Source organism: Antechinus flavipes, chromosome 1 (genome assembly GCF_016432865.1).
Source record: "Antechinus flavipes isolate AdamAnt ecotype Samford, QLD, Australia chromosome 1, AdamAnt_v2, whole genome shotgun sequence".
NCBI classification, from domain to species: Eukaryota; Metazoa; Chordata; class Mammalia; order Dasyuromorphia; family Dasyuridae; genus Antechinus; species Antechinus flavipes.
The window spans coordinates 48,856,195-48,880,285 of NC_067398.1; the positions used below are offsets into that span (position 1 = coordinate 48,856,195).

The 24,091-nt window shown below is 35.7% G+C and overlaps 1 protein-coding gene across 2 annotated transcripts in view; it reads left to right on the forward strand.

Annotated features, from left to right (window-relative positions):
• Window positions 1-544: 544 nt before the first annotated feature.
• Window positions 545-24,091, forward strand: part of FANCD2 (FA complementation group D2) — a 58,042-nt gene continuing 34,495 nt past the window's right edge. For both annotated transcript variants that reach the window (XM_051982023.1, XM_051982033.1), the window contains exons 1-18: window positions 545-637; window positions 2,063-2,200; window positions 3,132-3,199; window positions 3,739-3,842; window positions 4,146-4,206; window positions 5,344-5,396; window positions 5,579-5,657; window positions 7,771-7,895; window positions 11,272-11,359; window positions 12,143-12,247; window positions 12,737-12,837; window positions 13,045-13,150; window positions 14,189-14,224; window positions 14,871-15,014; window positions 17,145-17,279; window positions 19,635-19,766; window positions 20,677-20,787; window positions 23,882-23,991. In XM_051982023.1, coding sequence (XP_051837983.1) covers window positions 574-637; window positions 2,063-2,200; window positions 3,132-3,199; window positions 3,739-3,842; window positions 4,146-4,206; window positions 5,344-5,396; window positions 5,579-5,657; window positions 7,771-7,895; window positions 11,272-11,359; window positions 12,143-12,247; window positions 12,737-12,837; window positions 13,045-13,150; window positions 14,189-14,224; window positions 14,871-15,014; window positions 17,145-17,279; window positions 19,635-19,766; window positions 20,677-20,787; window positions 23,882-23,991 — 1,760 coding nt within the window. In that variant the 5' untranslated portion in view covers window positions 545-573. The remainder of the gene's footprint in view (window positions 638-2,062; window positions 2,201-3,131; window positions 3,200-3,738; window positions 3,843-4,145; window positions 4,207-5,343; window positions 5,397-5,578; window positions 5,658-7,770; window positions 7,896-11,271; window positions 11,360-12,142; window positions 12,248-12,736; window positions 12,838-13,044; window positions 13,151-14,188; window positions 14,225-14,870; window positions 15,015-17,144; window positions 17,280-19,634; window positions 19,767-20,676; window positions 20,788-23,881; window positions 23,992-24,091) is intronic.

The following is a 24,091-nucleotide window of genomic DNA, read 5'->3' on the forward strand; positions in this document are numbered from 1 at the left end:
ATTTGCTATTATTTGCATATTGTCTTCCCCTGTTAGAGAGCCTTAAGAACAGGGACTGGTTTTTCTTTTTAAATTTTGTTTTCCTTTCTATCTCTAGCACTTAGCACAGTGTCTGGAATATTGGGAGGGAAGTGAGGAAAGGTTTTTTCTAGCTGTGTATTCTATATTCTTATTCTAGACTTTTCTCTGTGGGGAAGTTATATCTATATATCTTGAAAAACAATTTTCAAGAATCTTTAGTGTGTAGTGCACTGTATTTGGGACTCCCACATGTGTACTAGGAATATCCTGAGAAGCCAGTAGAGGCATGCTGGCTTTTTGTTACTTAAAATAAAGGACACCCAAAAGCAGGTAGATAATTGCAATTTTTGCAATAGTGAGAAAAGCTTGGAGTCACAATTAACTGTAGGATTTAGATAGGTTTGATGTAAGGACTAAAACCCATTTGGTTGTGGGAAACATTTTTCCTTTGAGATACAACTTTGGTTAGGAATTCAAAACCTATCTGGAGGCTAACTTATCCTCTTTGATATTATAGGAAGTGATTTTTGGCTGTTGAAGATATTGTCCACAATGTTTGGGAAAAGAAGATTGTCAAGACCTGAAGACAGAAGGAGCCTAACAGATGATTACACAAGTGTGTGAATAGTTATTCATCTCATTCAGGAAATAGTTAGAATGGGCTGCCACTGGCGGTGATTGGGCAGAGCCTGAGGGCTTGGCTAGGAGGTTGTCATATAGAGACTCTGTGGGTCAGGAAAGAGGTTTCTACTAAACATTTCTATTGAAACTTGGGTTTCTATCATTCCATTTATTGAGCCACTATTTTGACAAAGCTGCTCTATATTTGGTGTTGAAAGGGATATAAAAATATAAAATATAATTTCTGCTCTCTAGGAGTTTGTAATATAGGTAGAAAGATGGCTTTTTATTTAGAAAGATGATTTCTTTATCTAAAACTTAAGTAACAATACCAGGCATTAAATGCTAAGTAAGAAGTAGTAGACAATAGCTTTGGTTCAGTGTACATATTCTCTAAAAAAGGGAGCTCTTATCTATTGATTGTCCAGTTTTATAATCATAGAGCTTGTTATCTCATCTAGTTTGGGGAAATTGTGGCTGACTGACCCAATTTATTGGTTGGAAATATGTATTGGATTTCCATTAGTATACTTTCAGAAGCAGAAACATTTCCGAATATAAAAAATTAACAATAATGAACTTTTTGTTTTGGTAACAGAAAATTTGGTGACCTATCACCTTTATTAAAAGTAGTATTTTTTAGTAAATTAGTAAAAGTAGTGTTACCAAGGTATTTCTGATTGAAAAGTGTTTAAATTTAAATGGGAATAGCCTAAGTTGTTTACTAAAAGTAAATGGCTGCTTAGATAATGCTATCTGATATTGTCTTTCTATATTGACTTTCTTGGGACAAGACCAGGGTTTAGCAGATGTGCAATAAATAAATTTTTGTTTCATTTCTTGTATCTATGTTTATTTTTGTTGAAAGAGAGAGCATGCAAATCATGACTAGATGGATCTATTGGCCATAGGAACATTTTTTAAAAGTTTTTCAGCATTTTGTTTTCAATTTTGCTCAGAGGATAAAGAAGAAATAGAAGAAAAAGAAAGATCTAGAAAAGGGAGAAGCGATAAGAGAGGCAGGCCATATGTTACTTCTAGTTTTTACTGCTTATTCAGTGTTTTGTATTTCTGTTGATGTCCATCTGAATTCTGAACATAAGAAAGACAGAAATCCACATTCCATATATTTATCCTTAAAAACTGATGTTAAGTAGAAATATTTTTGTAATTTCTTCACTGCAAATTTTATACAATTGTAATTCCTGGGTAAAAATGAACAAATGGAAGAATCATATTCATTGATGTAATTTTTCCTTTTTTTGTGGTAATTAGCTACTTTTATGTTTGGAGGTTTTATCCTGGATCTGTTGTCTTTGGAGGATACTATTGAGGTTCTTTTTTTGTTTGCATTTAACAACTGCTTCTCTGTTCATGGAATCTATAATTCTTTTTTTTTTTTTTTTTTTTTTTTTTGAAGCCAAAAAAAATGAAGCAAGTAAAAAGCCACGAAAATCAATTGGTCAGAATGAAGTAGTAGAGAATGATACTACTTTTGTAAAGCTTCTCAAGACAGCTGGAGTTACTCTTAAAACTGGGGAAAAGCAAAATCAACTAGGTAATATTCTTATCTTTATCCTAGTACTTTGCTGTCATTACGATTGTGAGGGGTTGGGTGTGGGGTAGGATTAAGCTATATGCTTTTGACATTTAATGCCATAAAGATTAGAAAAGACTGGGAAGAAGTGGGAGAGAGTTGAGAAAATGCTATCAGTCAGGGATTAGTAGAGAATTGTTGTCTTTTTTTTTTTTTAAACAAACTTGACATTTCAAAAATCATAGGCATTTCCTTATACAAAGTACAAACAAAAGGATTGTATATGATTCTGTGAAAATCTGTTTACAAATAGATTTTTAAAGTATGTACCAATTTAGTGATAGTGATACCAAAAAAAAAGTATTGGTGAAATATTTTTTAAAATACAAAAAAAAGCTGCAAAAATAGCATTTGTATAGTACTTTAAAGTTCACAAGGTTCTTTATATACCTCATCTGATTCTCAAAATAATCCTGTGAATAAGATGCTATTATAATTTGCCTCAAAAATGTTCATGATTGTTTGCATTTGTTAAATTCATAATAGGATAGGGTAGTACTTGGAACATTCAGCCATAGATTGTCTAACCCCTATTGGAGAAAAGGGAGTCCCAGAAAAATGAAAGATCCTGATGTTGCTTTGTAGCATTAAAACTTCAGTGGAAAAAGATATTTTACGTACATAAGTTCTTTGAGCATTTGTTAATCTTCTAGCAACACCCAGCTTTTTATTAAGAATATTGCTGATAGTAATGCTGATGTAAGAATGGTGCTTCTGTTAAGCTAAAAGATTCTCTTAGTCTGTTCAGGACAGAAACATGCAACTTGTAAAAATTAATGACATTAATGGAGGGTTATAGAACTTGAAATAATAATCTACGTTAAAGACAATCTGATTGAAATTTAATTTAATTATTGATTCTGATATCAACTTTGTATTTCTTATTCTATAGCTGTGGATCAAGTAATTTTCCAAAAGAAGCTCTCTCAAGCTTTAAGGAAACACCCTTCTTATCCCAAAGTATGTATTTCTTGTTCTGACTTTTCTATTTTTACTAGCAGTACTTTACACTGAAGTCCAAGAGCTAGAATAAAACTGTTGTAGGGTTGAGATAAGTTAGTGATATTTTGCCACTTACTAAAGGACTCTATATCAGGTGTTTTTGACCTTTCTTGTGTAATAGACCCTTTTAATAGTCTAGTTATGCCTGAGGACCCCTGAGAGTGATGCTTTTAAATGCATAAAATAACATATATATAGGCTTACAAAGAAAACTATTTATATTGAAATATCTTTTTTTTAGGGGCAGGTTACTGGTTCAGTGGAGAAATCATAAGCTCTGGAGTCAAAAGGATCTGAGTTTAAATCTGGCCTCAGACACTTACTAGCTATGTGACTCTGGGCAAGTCACTAAAGCCCAGTTGCCATCTCCTTTAATCCTTCCCCCAAAAAAACAAGAAATTCAATTACTATTTTTTTAAACCAACAATTTTATGGACCCCAGATTAAGAACCTTTGCTCTAAATCAAAACTCATTTCCTTTTCCTCTTTTCATGAAGGCAGTGGAAGAATTTATTGGTGGCCTGGAGTCCTACATAGAAGATCGAGACTGTTTTAGGAACTGCCTCTTATCTTGTGAACGACTACAAGAAGAGGAGACAAGGTGTGGAAAACGAGATATAGCTGGCACAGTTGAGATAGGACTAGGGCACAGTATCTCCCTGGAGTAAAAGAAGGAATTTAATAATTTCCTGAAATTTCATCATAAGGTACATCTCCTTCCCTCCCCCCACAGTCCAGCTTCTAGATTATAAGATTGTGAAGGTTAAAAGCCAGAATTTTTCTAGAATTCTTTCAGTAAGACAGTATGTGTTTGTGGTAACACAGTATATCAGCTATTCTCTGGTTAAGGGTTATCTTTTCGTTGCTCATCCTTTAGAGTGGAGTCTGTATTTCTCTTTTACAGCATGGCCACTCCTTACTATAAGAGCCTCATTAAACTGTTGCTGGGGATTGACAGTTTACAGGTGAGATTTTGCGTTTTTTCCCCCCAAATAAAAATTTTTAAAGGACTATAATTTATGTCAGTTTAGTATAAATGACTCAAATACTGTCAAGAAATGATTATATTGGTGATGTTGGCATGTTCAACTGTTATATGGCCTTGTGCAAAGACATAAGTGATAGGACAGATAGAAGGTAGATTTGGAGATTGCTGACGACATGTGAAGTTCTTCAGCAGCATAGAAACAATTACACTTCACACCTAGTTAGTAAGCACAATTAAAATAGACCGCTACTAAATATCATTTCTCCAGATACCATTCTCCTATGTCTGTTAGCTTTGCAGTATTCCAGGACCTCTAAGGTCATGACTAACCTCCAACCGCAGCTGAACTTGTTTTAAAAATTGATTAGGGATATATTTTGTACTATGTGCCTCTGGTACAACTTAAGGATATGCTGCTGCTTACTTGGATCACTACTGGATAAATTTCTGGGCCTTACAACTGGTGATAGGCTATTTCACCCAGTAGCCCTCTCTATTCCCAAGTCTCTGTTGTCCTGATTTCTCTTCTCAGTTTCTCAGCTTTGGGTTTCATGCATTTCTTCCAACTCTCCTCTTCTACAGTAATTTTGTCTTCCTTTATCCTTATATTTTTCATTCCATTGGAAGTCCTGAGCATGATTTAGTCAATGTAATTCTTCAGTGGAGAGTTTCAGAGTTGGAAAGCCCTCATGCTTGAACATGAATCTGCTGTACAGCACACCCAACATGGGGTCCATCTATAACTCTTCACTCTGCTGTCCAGAACCAAATAGGATAAGACTAAGTTAAGCTTCTTGTTATTATCTGATTGCTGTTTTAAATGTCATTAATTGAATTTGCAGTTAGAACTGTTACTGCTAACTATTGTTTTGAGAGTCTAGCTGTTTATGGTACTTTGTTGGTCATTGGGACAAATTACAGATGCTTACTTTTTTTTTTTTTTTAAGCTAGATATTTTTCTGGGAAACTGAGATATTTAAGAAGAGCGTCTCTGATGGTTCAACTGGGGCTTTCCTGGGCTTATTGAGGAGCATTGGTGACATTGGTCACTATAGGTTTTCTCTTAATGTTTTGGAGTAGTCTAACTTATTACCTAAATGTATATTTTTTACAGCCTGCCATTATCAGAATCTTATTTGAAAAGTTGCCAGAGTTTCTTTATGAGAGGTAAGTGGCAGATGTATAGAGAGAGCTAGTGTGACCTGGAAAGGAGTCTCCTCAAGGAAGTAGTCTCAACTTTCCTGAAAGTCATACTTAGTAGAAAAGAAAACTTCTGTGTCATATTAGGATTTTCTGTTCTTATAAAAAAAGCTAAAGACACTTTGTGTTTTCCTGTTCTGACATTTCAGCACTAATAATGATGGACTCAACATGCCTCGGCTTATTATCAATCAGTTCAAATGGCTTGACAGGATTATTGATGGCAAGGTATACTTTATGATCATTTTAATTTATTTTCTAGCTATGTGTAAGGATAGATTTTTTAAAAAATTAATTTCTTTTCTAATCTACAAACTTTTTTTTTCTTCTTCCCATCTCTCTTCTCTCCATTAGGGAGGGAGGAGGGAAAGAAAACCTAAACTTTTATAACAAATATGCATAATCAAATCAAGTAAATTTCCATATTGCCCATGTCCAAAAACTTTTTAATTTGCAATTGCATTTTTCTCTTTAGCTGCCTTTTTTTCCCCTTTTTTCCATATGTCTAGTTTATTGAGAAATGATCATTGAGAATGATGATGGTGGTTAACTTTTTACAATATCCAAAAGAATTTGTTAGCATATGAATGATTAGATTTCATTACCTAAGGGATAGAAATTTGAAAAGTAATGGGTTATTTTCAATTTTTATTATAAACTTATAAAAAAACAGTCTAATAAATATAGAAATAAGGAATTTTTAATCTTGAACATTGATAAAATATAAATGAAAGCAAAAAAAGTAATAACCTATAGTTCTTTCATATTTTCTCATAATGCTTCATGTATAGCATTTATATGGCATTGGTATATCATTTTGTATAATTAACATCTTTTTATTTAATATATCTTCTATTACAAATAGGTAATGTTTACTTTTATAAAGTACATAGACGCCTACTCAACTGTGATAGTATAGTCTTTTTTAAAATAGTATTATTTTGTGTGTGTGTGTTTGTTATTTTTGTACAAGTTATTCCCATATTCTCCAAATAAAATGTAACATGAGCTCATTGAGACCATTGCCTAACGTGTTCTTATCTTTGTGACTCCTATGTCTGGTACATAATAATAGATAGTATTTAAAGATATATTGAATAAATGAAATCCTATCCTGGGCATTGGGGTATGGCATAACTGTAACCTGGGAATTGGGACTTGGTAAATGTGTGTGCTCACTAGCCAGAGCTTGGTACAAGTGATATAGCAGTTTGAGACTAGGATAGTTTAATTCCCTTTGATTTGTTGTTTCACTATGGTGTAGAGGTTCGCCTGTGGTTGAATGGAAGTGGCACAACTTTAGAATAGGAGTTGGGTCTGGGCTATGACACTTGCCTAGATTCCAAGATTGCTGGAGACTTGTTTTAGAGATCTGGGACTAATGGCATTTATCAATCATACCAGGTATGATAGAGCTTTAACTGAGGTATTGAGTAGTGATTAGATGAAAGGATTGTCCAGTTATCTGAAACAGGCAGGAGTGTGGGGACCCCAGAAGTCTGAGGATGGTGATATCTTGGAACCCAGCCCCATAAATGGTAGCCCAAGATATTTTGATCTATTGAAGAGGCTGCCTTTGATTGGAGGATTCAGTAAAGCCCCAATCCAGTATTCAGGTTTTATTGAAAATATATCCTACTGACCTTTGCCTGATATCTTAATGGCCAGATCCTTCTGGAGAATTCTAGCTTAGTAGTCAGGGAAAAAAGCAAGTAGAGCTTGAAATTTAGGCATAAATAGAAACATCAGGGTAAGAAAGACATACTTTGGGATAAAACATTTAACATGCATGAAAGCCAATAATGTGCAAAGGACAATCTAGATGTTAAGTGTACTACAAAATAAATAGAATGTTGTCTTTGCTTTAATAATCTCAGTTTTATATAGAGATAAGACAGAGAAATGACTATATTACAAATATCAATACTATAACATAAAGCCAAGTGTGAGAAATACCTCCAAAAGAGTTAAACAAAGTGAGTTAGGGTATTTTTGAAGAAGGCAGAAGCATTTTCAGCTAAGGAGATCAAGGAAGGTGTCCTAAAGGAGGTACCATTTGAAGCATTTCATTTTTTTCTTTCTCCTAATCATTCCGAGCATCTTAATTTCTTTCTCTTCTTCCCCTCCCCCCCAACCTTTAAGTTCAGATAGAACTTAGCCCAAAGCTTTTTCCAGTCATAGCTAGGAACAGGCTTTGGAATTAAGCCTGTATAATCAAGAGCAGAATATCAGTTTTATGCCTTGTCTCACAAATGGGACTGGAAAGCATTTCTCTGTTGGTTTTCCTCACAGTTTCCTGGATTGTTGTAGTTTGTTTGTTTGTTTGTTTTTAACCTTCTAGGACCTTACAACCAAGATTATGCAGCTGATCAGTATTGCACCAGTGACCCTGCAGCATGACCTCATAACCAGTTTGCCTGAGATAATTGGAGACTCTCAACATGGTGACGTGGCTGGAGAGCTGAGGTACTAAAATATAGTTAGAGAATGCTTTCAGCAGGATCTTGTCCTAGAAATGATTTTTTATTACTTTGGTCTAAAAAAGAGTGTCATCCTTCTGTTAATTTGTTACTGGCCCACCATAAGGGCTATCAATGACTTACTTTCCCTGTGCATAGATCTAAAACTGGCAGGGGCCTCAGAGGCCACTGACTTTTATTTGGACCAATGTGAAATTGAGGTCCCATGTGGCTTATGTGACCTGCCCAAAGGCATGTGAGCAGCAAGAAGCAGAGATGGGATTAGAGGCCTGGTCTTTTCCCTCCAAAGTTGCTCATTTGGGTCTTTGTGAATACAATTGCTTGGCATTAGGCCTTAGCCTGCTGACAGATTATACCAAAGGGTTTAACCTCATTTGTCTTCTGAACATACTAACCAGATTTTTAAAAAGTAATAGTGGACTCATGATGAAGGAAAAATGTAGTTACTTGACAGTGGCACTCAAATGACAATTCTCTTAACTTAAAGGAATTGATTCCTTTTTCCTGCTGCATCATTGGGTTGTTATGGGCCAGAACTCTGAACTTGAAACAAGGATTCTTACAAGGTATTAAGTCAGTGGAATTGATGAGACATGGTTATCTAGTTTAGCATGGTGATTAATAGTTCTCTAAGTTCAGTATGATTGATTTAATCTTACAACAAATAATGGTTCCCTAGTGATATAATGATTGGTTTATACTCAGTGTAGAGCATATAAGCTTGGACTCAGAGAGCCAGAGACAGACTCAGAAGGGCTTGGAGAGAGACTCAGAAGGGCCAGGCACAGACTTGGAAGAGACTCAGAGACACATTCATTCCATCGTAGTGGTTACAGGCTGAAGCACAAGCCTTAGGACTCACTGAGATTCATTTCAGAAGACTTTTGCATTTTAACACCTGGCTGTTCTTGTGGTGATTAATCTGAAAGTAAGGCTGCCCCAAGATCTCCAGAAAACCAACAAGAACACTACACTGGGTTTTTTTTTTGTTTTGTTTTGTTTTGTTTTTTGCTCCATTTGTAGTGCTTCCTTTTCCTTCAATTTGTGGTTCCATGTTCACAAGTTGAGTAACAAAGTTAACAAATTTAGTGCAGTTCTGAACAGATGGTTAATAGCATGCTACTGCAGAATTCACTGTGAAGAAAAAGGCATTTGCATGTCATTTCTACTGATGTAATATTATTTTGATGGAAAAGTAGATATTCTTGTCAACTGTCTCTATTATAATACATCCCTAATGCGTTACGTGAATCTGTGTTTTCTGCCACTGAGTAGTATTCTTTGTGATACTGCACCCCATCCTACTATAGCCTGCATACAAAACCCCTGTGTGCGTGGAGACTGTTAGAGTCTTCAAGGTTCTCCACCCCCCTGGAACTTCACCAAAGCACCTTTAGATTATTCTTATATTCTTCTAGAAAACAAGTCTTTTGCTGTCCTGGAGATTCTTGGGAAGTCTGATGTACTGCTCTGGCATTTGGACCTTGGAGAAGGGAAGGGTTAGGCTGTGGGAAATGTGAGGAGAGTAACTCTTTACGAGTTAAACATCATTACTGTAAAAGGAAAGGGAATCTGGATCCCAGCAAGGCTTCTCCATTAACCTGATCTGATTCATCTTGGGATTACTTTTTGAAACCATTGCTTTGAATACTGTGGACAAAGAGGAAAATGTCCGTGTTCTTTCATCCGCAGTGTTTTCGGGATTCCCATCTTGTGTAAAGTCTTCTGTAATCTTTGAGGAGTTCTTTTTAAGAAAAGGAGAAAATGTATGCCTTGATCTCAAGGAAATTAACAAGACAATGGAGAAATGCCATATGTAGTATTCTGCAAAGAGAAGTAGCAAAAACAGGGGATATGCAGGTAGTTGGAAAAGTGAAATTTAAGATGTGAATAAAAAGTTACAAAAGATATAACATAGTATTTTCACCTCTTTTGTTGTTTACTTGCTTTTTTTCTTTCATTTTTTTCCCTTTTTGATCTGATTTTTCTTTTGTAGCATGATAAATGTGGAAATATGTTGAGAAGAATTGCACATTTAATCTATAATGGATTACTTGCTGCCTAGGCTAGGGAAATAGGGGAAAGGGAAGGAGAAAATACTAGAGTTGGGTAGATCTGGATTTCATGGGGCACATAAAAGCACATAAATCCTTGTTACATTTTTTAAAAGAATTGGATTTAGGAAAAAAAAAAAGAACTGGACTTAGGAGTTCAGTAATAGGGTAATTATCTTTATTAATGAAGATTGGCACCTGTTTTTCAATTTAAAGTTGCCAGGGTACTGAGAAGTTGGGACTTAAGACAGAGAGTCATGTGATTAGGATTCTAACCAGGCCTTGTGTCCTAAGGGAATGCCTAGGCTACATGGCCTAGTCATTAATGACTTATATCTATCCCTTAGTAATCCAGAATGCAGACAGCCTAAGTGCTCTAAGGTCCTATGTTTGATCAATCTCATCTAAACCAGCTGTCAAGAGAGGCAAGGAAGTGTGATGTAAAGAGAAGTAGTTTTCAAGTCAGAAACAATTGAGTTCATATCCTTTCTCCAACACATACTGGCTCTGTGACCCTGGAAAGTTATGAAATACCTCACTGCTCTAGGATTCTCTCTGAGACTTTTAAATTGGAGAGAAAGTACCAATCAGCCCAGTCCTTATCACTGTATAAATCAGTATCAAGGAAGTATAACTCCTTAGACATGGTGAACTTTTTTATTCCCACATGGATTGCTGCCATTATCAGCTTGTGTACACATGTCTCCTTGGACAGGGATTTGGAGAGCTGTACCTGTTAGTGTAGCACCTGACTAAGGATTTATTGTTTAATAAAGGAGGTTGAGTTTATGGATTACAAAAACAAACATCTGTCTCATTAACGCTCCAAATCTTAAGCTTACAGAAGAGGTCAGAGTGTACTTGGCCTAAAATAAATATACTGGAACTGTGATACTAGTTGTATTTACACACCACATTACCTCTCCAGATTTTTTTTTTTTTTTTTGAGGAAAAACTGGATTAATGAGAGGGGAAGAAATTTGCCATCTTATTTGCTTTAAAAGCAAGATTTTACTTTGTCAGTTTAAGCCCTTGTAAAAACAGAGGGGATATTATGGTAGTAGTTCCCTCTTTTCCCCTGAAAAAAAATTCTAGCACCTTCTCATTTACCACCTTGTTCCAGAGTGGGGTTTCTGTAGTCATCTTGCATAACTCGTTTACTGATTCAACTCTTTGAAATAGAAATAGGCTTTGTTGAGCCTGAATGTTATCCAAGCTTGCAATTCTAAAGGGAGGGAGATCTTCCTAAGTTTGCATTCACTTAGTTCTATGTTAATTTCTTATGTAATTACTGCTACTTGTACACAGTGACCTTCTGGTGAAGAATACAATGCTGACGGTTCCCATCCTGGATGTGCTTTCTAGCCTCCGCCTTGATCCAAAGCTTCTGTCTAAGGTAGGGAAGGAGAGAGAATGAGAGCGAGTTGTCTGCCAGTTTTTTCAAGAAACAAATATTTTAAAATTTTTTTTCCATTTTTTGTTTTTATTTTTTATTATAGTTTTTTATTTACAAGATATATGCATGGGTAATTTTTCAGCATTGACCCTTGCAAAACCTTCTGTTCCAACTTTTTCCCTCCTCCCCACTCCCTCCCTTAGATGGCAGGTAGACCAGTACCTGGTAAATATGAAACAAATACTTTTAAAGAAAGTTACAGCTAGATAAAGGCAGCTAGATGGTACAGTGATTAGAGTATCAGCCCTGGAATCAGGAGGACCTGAATTCAAATGCGACCTTAGACACTTAACACTTACTAGCAGTATGACCCTGGGCATCTCACTTAACCCCAATTGCCTCACCAGAAAAACAAAAACAAAACAAGAAAGGAAGTCACTGTAGTGAAAAATTGTATTTTAGATAGTACCTTACCTTGTTACTCTTCAGGGGAAGCGAGGCATATAAAAACTATACTCAGATTAGGGCAGAAAGAAAAGCGATTTATTGCTGATTTTGTAGTTTTAGTAAATGTTCTAAATACTTGAATTTTATGCAATACTTTTAGTAATTACCTTTTCAGTAATTTAGAAATTTCAGTTAAGAGATATTTTTCTTCCCACTTTACATATGGGGAAAGCAAGGCAATGAGAAATTTTTTTCTTTGTTTTTTTTTTTCCTCATGAGTTGATAGGACTGAATGTTGAATTTGAGAGCCTATGGTAGTCTTGCTTTCCATTTTAGGTGCGCCACTTAGTGATGACTAAACTATCCGCTGTGACACTGGACAATTTACCTGTGATAATCAAGTTCATTCTTCATGCAGTGACAGTCACAGATGCATTAGAGGTACATTGGTTTATTTGCTCACCAGCTACCTAAAATATTGTTAAACATTGCAACATCTATAGATTTGGATTCAACCTTTGTGGAGTTTCTATGCTGAAATGGAAGAGAAACTTGAAAACATAGTTTTTACTCATACTCAAAGAATCAGAAAAAAAAATCTGCTTATCTTTCCATGAGTTTGTTTCCCCTACTCTTCTCTCTACCCCTTCCTTCAGATTGATTGGTGAGGTAAGGTAGCATTGAGGGGTACAGAATAACATTACTGGTTATATTCTCTTATTTGTTCTCTTCTTATAGAATATCAGCTACAGCATTTTGAAAGTTATGGCATCTTATTATCAAGTTTTTATATTTAAAAAAAAGAGTTTGTATCATTTATTTAACTGTTCGAATTCCTCAAACTTAAAAGAAAGTCAATGTCATTTTAGTGGTTTGAGCTTATTCATTGTAAATGCTTAGAACACACCAGGAATCTTTTGCTTTCTACAGGTGATTTCTGAGCTTCGGAAAAAGTTGGATCTAGAATACTGTATTTTGCCACCTCAGCTGCAAACTTCCCAGAGCAAATTGAAAAATAAAGGTCTTATGAGGTATAGTAGTCCTTGACACCTCTTTCTCCTGGTCACCTTTTCTTTTGGTCATCAGGGAAGTCACTATCCTGAGTGATATTTGAAAAGCAAGCTGCTTAGCCGGACAGTCTCCTGAAAACAGCCTCATTGTAGCTTGGTAGAGAGGAATGCTTATGGTTCATAAACATAGAAGGACATGTTTTGTTTTTTTTTTTTCCTTTGCTTAAGTTCTGGAAATCAAGAAAACAGCCATCAAGACTGTGTTTCTCTCCTCTTTGATGTGATCAAGTCAGCTGTTCGATATGAGAGAGCCATTTCAGAAGCATGGATTAAGGTAAGTACCAAGTCCTCAAACATGGCCTTTGTAGTGGGTTAGCCCAGTTGCTTAGGTGATGTCTCTTTAGAGACCACTAAGCTCATGGATTGGATACCCAGCAAATCAGCTTTTTGGGTTCTGCTGCCCCTATACATCTTAGTTTACTATTATGCAGATAAGTAATGCCAGTTACTAGGATTTCTGGATAAGGTCCAGACAAACTAATCCCTCTGTTTATATAAAGGCTAGTGGTTTTATTAACTTAGAATGAAATGAACCAGAGAAATTGACTTCTTTTTAGTCATAACACTTAAGTATCTTTCCACCTTCCAAAGATTTCTGTAGCCCATATGGAGACTGGAAATTGATAATAAGATGAAGAAAGTATAATTGGAAAACGCACTAATTTTATAGATGTTGTGAAAGAAGAGATGAGATTTGGTAGTGGTTTTCTATAGTCCTAAGAAAGAAGTATTATAAAAAGAAATACAACTTAAAGATTTAGTGACTGGGAGAACAATTAACTGCTTTTAGTTGGAAAAGTGAGTGGAAAGAGCAGCTCAGGAAGAAAGGATCTCTTCTGTATGTTAGTTTCATTTTGTCATCAGTAGAAGTTATTGTATATCTACTGGGTGATGGCTGTTGTGTTAGGCTCTAGGCATACAAAAAAGTGTAATATCTTGTTCCTGCCCTAAGAGGACTTAGAATAGTTCTCTATAATGATGAGTCACATTGATGGAGCTCCTTAGAATCTACAAAGTACTTCACTCACAGTAATACTGTGAGGTAAATTGTGTCTTGTTATTATCACTATTACATGGGTATGGCTACAGACTAAGAGACATCCCTAAAGCTCCTCCATGAGGAAGTATTGGAGCCTTGATTTGAACTTGGGACCAGTATCTTTTGTAATCTAGTTGGGGAGAGAGCACCTCTATATAGAGAAATAAATAACAACCCAAGGTACTGTCAGCTGTGTTTATGAGGAAACACTGAACTAAAATAAGATGCTGCATTCTACTTCTAAATGCTCTTTTATTTTTGTTCTTTCTCTAGGCAATTGAAAACATTGATTCTGTGTCTGACCACAAGGTGACATTTATGTACCATAATTCCCTAATCATATGCCTTTTGGGTTTGAATAATTTGAGCCTTTCTTAGAAACATAGTCATTGTGGGGGTTTGTGTTTACTGTGTGCTGACACTTTATTGATGATTTCAGGTCATCTGGGGTGTGACTTCTCAGATGATATGCTCCCATTTTTTGGTTCATTGTAATTATAATGAACTTTGACTGACCAAAAAGTAAAAGTTGTAAATTCTAAACGAATCCTCCTTATTGCTCTCAAAGACAAGGAGAAATTTCCTACTTAACTGACATCTCTCTAAATTTCCTTCTTATACACAGCCCCACTCCCTGTGCTCTTCATTCTTTATTTCACTAGAAATGGAGATCTGACAAAGTAGAGCTAAAAGTTCAGTCACTGCCCGAAAGTCAATTGTACTAACCCCAGACCTGCTCTACTTCTTGAGATTCTGGTTCCTTTAGAGAACCAGAACTTTGTGCTGCCTCTATTCCTACTTGTTGGACTGTTTTGTCTCCTCTGCTGGCTCCTCATTCTTCTTTCGCACACTAAAAGTGGAGGTGTCTCTTGTGAGGCTCTTTGGGCTTTCTGTTTAGCTGTTTTGTTGGCTCTTTGCAAGTTGATTCATTTCCCTGTCATTTTTCTTGTGGAAGGTTCTTGACCTGCTGATGCTTCTGATCATCTATAGTGTAAACACTCAGAGCAAGAAGTACATTGAGAGAGTGCTGAGAAACAAGGTTCAGTCGGGCTACATCCCAGAGCAGCTGCTTCAGAGCACATTCTGCACATACATGTTGGTAAGTTTCAGACATGAAGTCACCAAACTCCTGGCCATAATATTGACAAGTACAAGCACATCCAGCCTCTGCTCAGAGGCTTCAAGTCGTATCTAATGCATGGTCCTATGCCTCTTTTACCAGCCAGACCCCTAGAAAAAGTTATCTGCACTTGTTACTTCTGTTTTCTCTTATTCCCCTTGTGTTTCAGCCACTTATAGTCTGCCTTTCAATCCTATCATTTAACTGAAATCTTCCTCTCCAATATAAGGATCTTTATGGATTTTAGCTGCCCTTTGTAGCCTTCATTTGCTTGACATCTTTGCAGCTTTTGTCCTATGGATCACCCCTTTTTTTTTTTTTTTTTTTTTGGAAACTCTTGCCTTCTTTGGCTTATGTAACACTTATCACCAGCTGTCTACTACACCTTTCTACCTATAAGGCCTCTTATTAACAAATTAGGTTCAGTGTGTCTGAGACAGAAAATCCTCCAGGGTTGTCCCTCTAAACTTATTCTGTTTGTGGTGCTATTACCCTTCCTGTGACCCAGGTTCATTACCCTAGAATTATCCTCACCTCTTTCTTTCTTTTCTCTCATCCCCCCATATCCAACCAGGTGCCAAGTTGGTTGAATCTCTCCTAACATAACACTTCTTGCATCTGTTCCCACTTCTTAACTCAATTTCTTCCATTTTTCAGGACCACATTGTTTCTCATCTGCTTTTTAATTAATCTCTTTGCCTCTGATCTTCTTTTCCCAGTTGTCTCCAAACAGCTACCTAATCGATAGTATTCCTAAAGCAATGATCCCATTATGTCACATCTCTATTCAGAAGCATAGAATGGTTCTCTATTAACTCTAGAATAAAATCCAAAAGCCATAGTCTGCCATTTAAAAAACATCTATCTTGTATTGATAGCTTTTGTTTTTGGGTCACCTACAATTCTGAATCTGTTCTTTTTTCTGTCCCTATCCAGTGAGCCTTTCATTTCAAAAAAAAGAAAAAGAATGGGTCAGCCAAACTAATCAGCTTCTATCTCTCCTTTCAACCTTTTAGCTTTCCTATGGTTTTTCCATTTCCATATCTATGCACTGTCTACATCCTCCACTGTTTTCTATAATTCTTTCCTTCAAATTTTAATTCCAGCACAAGTTTCTACATAAAGGTTTTCCTGATGTCTCACACTTGATAGTGCCTACTCCTCACCCCCATTTCCCCCAAGCTACCTTGTATATACTTTTATATGGGTATGTCTGCCCCAGTATAATGTAAACTCCTTGCAGGAACTGTTTTATTTCTATCTTTGTATCCTCGTACATATTGGAACACGAATAGATACTTAATATATGCTTATTGATTGGTACTTCTCTAAATTTGTCATTTTGATACTTGCATATGGCCCCAAATTATTTTATTGTATTTTTGTACCATAAAATCTTAAGTTTTAAGCATTATTCCAAGTTGCTTTTTTAGAATAGTTGGACTCATTTATAGTATGCATTGTGCCTATTTTTTTCACAGTCTTTCCATTATTAAATGTTTACTGAATTTTCTAAGTATCAATAAGGATTTTGCCGATCTTGAGAATGAAATTAACAATGCAACTTCCTAGAAATTCTGCCTAAGGTATTCCTTATTCTTTGAAGAAAGTCATCAGTTTTCTCTTGGGCCTTTTCAGTCTATAGCAGTTTTATGAAATTTAGTTTCATTTAAAATCTTCAAGCAGAATAGGTGAAGAAGACATTGATTTAATGGTGGGGACCCTTCTAATAAAAAGCAGGCAGTGTCTGGAGTCCAGAGAAGAGAAACCCAAAATAGCAAATTACGGGGTCTGGTGTCATAGGAATTACAGTAGCATTGAGTCAGTCAGCATTGAGCCCTTACCCTCCCACATCTAGCTTTCTACTCTTAGATGGGTCATTCATGGGGCATTCACCCTCTTTCAGTTTCATTTTCTTCATGTATAAAAGGGAAAATTTTGTTATTAAATCTTTGATCTGCCTCATAAGGTTATTATAACTCTAATCAAAATAAATAGTTTATGTTAAAGCATTTTGTAACCCTTTAAGCACTATTTTAATGTTAACTATTTTTCAAGTCCAAAAAGTTGAATGTCTTTTCCATAGGCCATTGACTGTGTTTTTTTCAGGTTCTCAGAGATGTCTTTCCATCCATTTTATCACTGGCTCAGAATTTGCTGCACTCCACAGAACAAAGTGTGATTTCTTTTGGCAGCCTTCTTTACAAATATGCCTTTGTGTCATTTGACACATATTATCAACAGGTATTCTGGAACACAGGGAAAAATGGGAATGGGTTAGAATTCTTCTATTTGAAAAAATTATGTTTCACACTTAGCAGTTAGATTGATTAGTTTTATCACAGCATTTCTCATTTTGGCTGCAATGATAAACATCAGTTAATTTCTGAACTGAAATATGGTGGTTGGTTGTTGTTTTTTTTTTTTTTTTTTAATTTGGCTCAGTAGAGCAGGGATCATTAGATCATTTTAGAAAGAGAATGTGATAAGAAGAGAGACAGTTTCAAATTTTAATTATGTTTATTGAGCCTCAAACTTTTTTTTTTAATTTTTAATAATAGGTTTTTATTTTCAAAATACATGCAAAAATAGTTTTCAACATTTCTTAGCATCAGGTTGTTTAAGACTCTTCAGGCCTTTCTGAAATCTACCTGCTGATTGTTTCTTATAGAAAATAATATTCAATAACATTTATATATCATGACTTATTCAGCCATTCCCCAACTGATGGGCATGTACTCAGTTTCCATTTTCTTGCCATTACAAAAAGGGCTGCTACAAACATTTTTGCACATGTGAGTCCTTTTCCCTTTTTTATGATCTCTTTGGGATACAGACCCATATTTTCTTGGGGGAAAAAAATAAAGGTATACCAACAAATTAAGAATGAACTGCAAAAAATGTTTGTGGCAGCCCTTTTTGTAGCGGTTAGAAACTGAAAATTGAATGGATGCCTATCAATTGGAGAATGGATAAATAAATTGTGGTATATAAATGTTATGGAATATTATTGTTCTATAAGAAATGACCAGCAGGATGAATACAGAGAGGCTTGGAGAGACTTACATGAACTGATACTAAGTGAAATGAGCAGAACCAGGAGATCATTATACACTTCAACAGCAATATTATATGAATATCAACTCTGATGGATGTGGCTCTCTTCAACAATGAGAGGAACCAGATAAGTTCCAATTGATCACTAATAAACAGAACCAGCTATACCCAGGGAAAGAACACTGGGAAATGAGTGTGGACCACAATATATAGCATTTCCACTCTTTCTGTTATTGTTTGCTTGCATTTTTGTTTTTCTTCTCAGGTTATTTCTTTCTATATCCAATTTTTTCTGTGCAATAAGATAACTGTACAAATATGTATACATATATTGTATTTGACATATACTTTAACATATTTAACATGCATGGGACTACCTGCCATCAGGGTGAGGAGTGGGGAGAAGGAGGGGAAAAATTGGAACAAAAGGTTTTGCAAGGATCAATGCTGAAAAATTACTGATGCATCTATCTTGTAAATAAAAAGCTATAATTAAAAAAAAAAAAAAGAATGAACTGCAAGACCAAGCTTCTTCCTCTTTTTGTGCTTTGACTCCTGGTCAATCTGGCAAAGGCTCTGGACCCTTTCTCAGAATATTCTTAAATGCTTAACTTACAAAGTAAACCAATTATATTAAAATATAGTTTTCAATTTTTAAGCTCATGGATCTCAGGTTAAGAAACTTTCCAAAACTCCCCTTCATGAACATGAACCATGAAGTGAAAGTTTTAGCAGATGTAGCTCTTTAAGGAGAGATTATGAAAATGGTGCTAGAAAAATCATGTTGAGTATCCAGAGAGAGGACTGTGAGGACTGAATGTAGATCACAGTATAGTATTTTCACTTTTTGTTGTTGTTGGCTTATTTTGTTATTTTGTTTTCTTTCTCATTTTTTTCCCTTTTAATAAGATTTTTCTTGTACAACATGGTAATTGTAGAAATATGTATTGTACATGTTTAACATATATTGGATTATTTGCTGTCTAGGGGAGGGAGTGGGATAAGGAGGGAAAAAATTTGGAACACAAGGTTTTGCAAAGGTGAATATTGAAAATTATCTTTGCATATATTTTGAAAATAAAAAGCTATTATTTTTTATCAAAGCTTTTTATTTTTCAAAATATATGCATTGATAATTCTGCAACATTAACTCTTTAATGTGCTCCAGTTTCCCCCCACCTTCTCCTACCCCTCTCCTCTAGCTGGCAAGTAGTCCAATAAATGTTAAGCATGGTAGAAAGATATGTTAAATCCAATATATGCATATGTATTTATACAATTATCTTGCTGTACAAGAAAAATCAAGTCAAAGCAGAAAAGAAAATGATGAAGAAAATAAAATGCAAGCAAACAACAACAAAAAGTGAGAATGAAAAGTTATTATTTTAAAGTAAAAAATAAAGATAATGTGACCATCACTGAGATACGCTAGATACAGAGTTTTTCTGGGGTGTAAAAAATATATAAATTGGAGAAGAGACATGTACAAGATCACTGTATATTTTTTGTTTAACCTTTTCTTAATTACATTTCTATTGGCAGGAAGTAATTGGCGCTTTAGTGACCCATGTCTGCAGCGGGAATGATGCTGAAGTTGATATTGCTCTAGAGGTGCTCTCAGAGCTAGTGGTTATCAATCTGTCTGCTGTGAGACTGTATGCTGTCTTTGTAAAGGTGCTTTTCTCTCCACTGAGTGCTGGAATATACTTCATCCCTGCACATTTTTGAGAAGATATGTCTTTTAGTTTAAGTACATTTTTTTAGTGCTTTCTCTTGTGTGCAGAGTATTTTGGGGAGTGGGGGTGATAGAGATGAGATAAAGATGTTTGCCCATAGTCACATAGCTGTTACATAGTAGGATTAAGTGTTTATGCTCAAGGGAAGAATGCCACTTTTGGAAAGAACACTGAATTTGGAGTCTTAAGACCTGAGAGTTTGAGTGGCAATTGCCACTTACTGCCTGTATGACCTTGGTCAAATCATGGAATTTGCTTCCACCTCTCCAGTTATATCCAATTATCTGCTTGAGGAGGTAGAACATATGCATGAAGCAACAGAATAAGCCTTTCAGAACAGCTGCAGACTGAACTGTGAGCCAAGCTGGGTAGGAATGGGTTTAGAGACTGTGCTTGATTTACGAGAGGCAGTTTTTCCTCATGGTTAATCAATGGCTTGAGGTCTTCAGTTAAATCTCCATTTACAAGTGATCATCTGAGATTAAATTTATACCATCAACTGTTATGACTGGAACTTCTTGCACTGTCTTAGGAACCTATGTATGATTAGATGCCTTTACATGCACACACACATGTATATGCACATATATGTGTGTATTTAACCATTGGCTAATAAGATTTCAAGATGATATAATCCACTTCCTTTCTTTCACAGATTAGCAAACTGAGCCCCAGAGAGTAGAAGTGATATTTCTATGGACAAACAGGTGGTAACAGATTAAGAATGGTGTGACTCCAAATCCAGGGTTTTTCTACTGTACCTCATAGGTAGTTGATCCACCTTGATCTTTAGAAAGTGATAATTCCTGTACATCATGATCTGATTACTCTGGGTTTTCTCCTTATAGGGCATTCTGGATTATCTGGATAATTTGACCCCTTCTCAAATACGAAAACTGTTTCATATTCTTAGTACACTGGCTTTTAGCAAGGGACATGAAGACAGCAGCCATATTCAGGTAAGAGGCACCATAGTGGGAGAAAACTGTCATCCTGTAGCTCTCCTCCATTTTCCAGCCAAATTCTCTGAAAAAGCCATCCATATAAACTGTCTCAACTTACCTCCTCTCAGGCACCGCTCTCCGACTTCCAATCTCATCTTTCAACTGAAAATTGAAAATGCTTTCCCCCAAATTAGCAGTGGTTCCTTAATGGTCAAACCTGATGTACTTTTCTCTATCATTATCCTTTCTGCTGCATTAGACCCACTCACTTTTCTGGGCTTTTATGACACTAGTCTCCTTTTGCCTTTCTTGCCATTCCTCAGTCTCATTTGCTGGTTCATCATCCATATCACATTTCCCATGTAAGTGTTCCCCAAGGTTCTAAGCTTAGCTCTCTCCTTTTCACTTTTGATATATTCTCGTTCTCTCTCTTTCTCTATCTCTCTCTCTCTTTTTTCCCCCTCTCTCCCTTTCTCTTTTTTATATCTGTCTTTTCTCTCTCTCTATCTCTGTGTCTTTGTCAGTGTCTATCTCTGTGTCTTTCTCTGTCCCTCCCTCTCTCCCTCCCTGTGTGTGTCTCTCTTTCTCTCTTTTTCTTGATTCCCATAGGTTTAACTATTATCTTGTGTAGATTGCTTGCAGATGGGACTGAGTTCAAAATAGGCCATCAGGTAGTTTTGCTATACTTGAGAAAGATGAGGGCTGGAGCTGTAGATCTAAGATCATCAACTTAAAGATCATTAAATCACATGAACTGATTAGGGTCATTGATCCCTGGACATTTAACATACTAACAGTATTTATGGTGGTCATAGACTTTTTTTTTTTTTTTTAAATTTAGCACCCTCTGCCACGATACCACTGCAGAAACAGAAAGCACCATATAGTGCCAGGGACCATTTTTATTTTTCTTTCTCATGGGTTATGAAGGCCAAAGAATAATGACCATATAGCTAGCCTAGGGGGAATGAGTTTCTTTTACTTAGCTAAATTGATCATCAGAAAGGAGACAGTCTGTCACCATGACTTTATGTAAAGCCTTTCGAATATAGTAGATCCTGCTAGAGCTTGTACTTCACTGACATAACCTTTGGCAACTCAGGGTCACACATTTGCCATATCTAGCATTGAAGCAAGACTATGATTATCTTGGAGGTCTATCTTTCAAGAACTAGTTAGCCCTAGCTAGGACTATCTCCTCTTACCTAATAAGATTGGATTAATTTTCCTAAAAAACAGCTTGATTATATTACACCTGACCCAGCTTAAATACTTTTCAAAGCTCCTCATTATTTACCAAGTTAAGTCCAGACTCTTCCCCCTGGCATTTAGGTGCTTCTGTGTTTTGTTCCCTTCTTCCTTTACAATCTCACTTTTTCTTCCACTGTTCTACTCTATGTTCCAGATAACTTGTACTTAACTCAAGGTTTCTTGAACACGGTCTTCTGTTTGTCATGGCATTCTCCACCAAGAAAGTCATTCTCTAACCTTCATCAACTGAATGTTTGCCTGTTCTTCAAGGCTAAGCTCAGATAGAAATTCCTGCCTTGAAGCCTTTCTTGAATTTCTTCCTCCTAGCCAGAAGTAAACTTTGCTTTCAACTCCCACAGGCCTCTGTACCAATCTAATCATATTAGAATGCTTCAGCTACTGCCTTTTTAAATGATTTGTACACATTTTCTTTCATTTCTATATGTAAGGAAAGTTTCCCTATAAGTTCTGTGAAGATAAAGGACTGTGTTATATTCTTTGCATCTTCAAATGCACTTTGTACAGTGTTTTTTGTTCTTACTTAATATATATTTGATAAATATTTGTTGAATTAATTAATCTTGAAATGGATGAGCAGATTATATTAGAATCCAAAATTCCTAAGATCAAGTTACTGTGGATTTTAGCTTTGAATAACAAACAACTTCATTGTATTTCTACTGAAGTGGTTTTCAGTATTGCTATTTGTAGAATAGTGAATAGGCTTTCCTTTTAAGATTTTACGCCTTATATTTTCTTAAGTATTTCTCTGAAGACATGTCTATTCAGGCTAAGAACAGCCCAGCTACTACCTAGTCAGAAAGCGTCAATTCCTGTCTTTTCCCCTGGCATCAGGGTTTCTTACTTAGGGTCTTTTAGTTGTTGTTGTTGTTTTTTTAATTAAAAATTTTAAATTTTATCAATACTTTTTGTTTTTATATAGCAGACAAATCCCAACAAACAAGACAAACTTTCTTGTATATTTCGTTAGGGCAGTGATTTTGAAGCCTTTAGGAATAAGGAACCTTTCTACATTGCTCATCATATTAGAACTATATGAGAGTTGCAGTGTTCAGAGAGAAGCTGGAAGTGATTCAATAAGCAGAAGTCAAATATGATTCCCATGACCATGCTTTCTTTCTCTGGAACTCCTCAAAATGCCCTGTAGAGTTCAGGGAATTTGAAGAAACTACATTTATGGAAAACATGATTAGAATCAAGCAATATGTGCAAAGATAAATAGTGTAAAGTGGGAATTCCAGTAATTTTTCCTAGGTTGGTCTGGGATGCTACAGATTATGTCACACTACATGTGTCTTTCTATTAATTCCAGGAACATGAAATAGACCAATAGATAATTTTCTTTAGAAAAATCATGTGTTATGTGTTGGACTACCTGCCATCTAAGGGAGAGGGGAGGGGGAAGGAGAGGAAAATTTGAAACAGAAGGTTTTGCAAGGCTCAGTGCATATGTTTTATAAATAAAAAGCTTTAATAAAAAAGAAAGAAAGAAAGAAAGAAATAAAGAAATTTAAAATAAAAAAAGAAAAATCATGTATTTGGGGCATCCAGGTGGCATAGTGGATAGAGCACTGGCACTGAAATCAAGAAGACCTAAGTTCAAATCTTGCCTGAGACACATAACACTCCCTATCTGTATGACCCTGGGCAAATCACTTAACCTCAATTGTCTCAGCTCCCCCCCAAAAAAAAATTATGTTTGGGTTTATGCACATGTATGTATATCTATGTATGAATGAAGAAGTTACTTTAATTTTCCATGTTCGTTTATAGATTGGAAAACAAGAGCTTAATAAGGATAACTAACAGTTTCTTTATTTTTCTGTATCCTTTGCAGGATGACATGTACCTGGTGATTCGAAAACAGCTTTCTAGTACTGTATTCAAATACAAACTAATTGGGATTATTGGTGCCATCACCATGGTGGGTAGTATGGCAGCAGACAGGTGAGAGCATGCTGAGTTTGTGCATCTCAAAGATGTTAGTTAGGAATTGTCCTTATAGTCTTAGGATCATAGAATTAGTGAGGACCTGAGATCTCCTAAC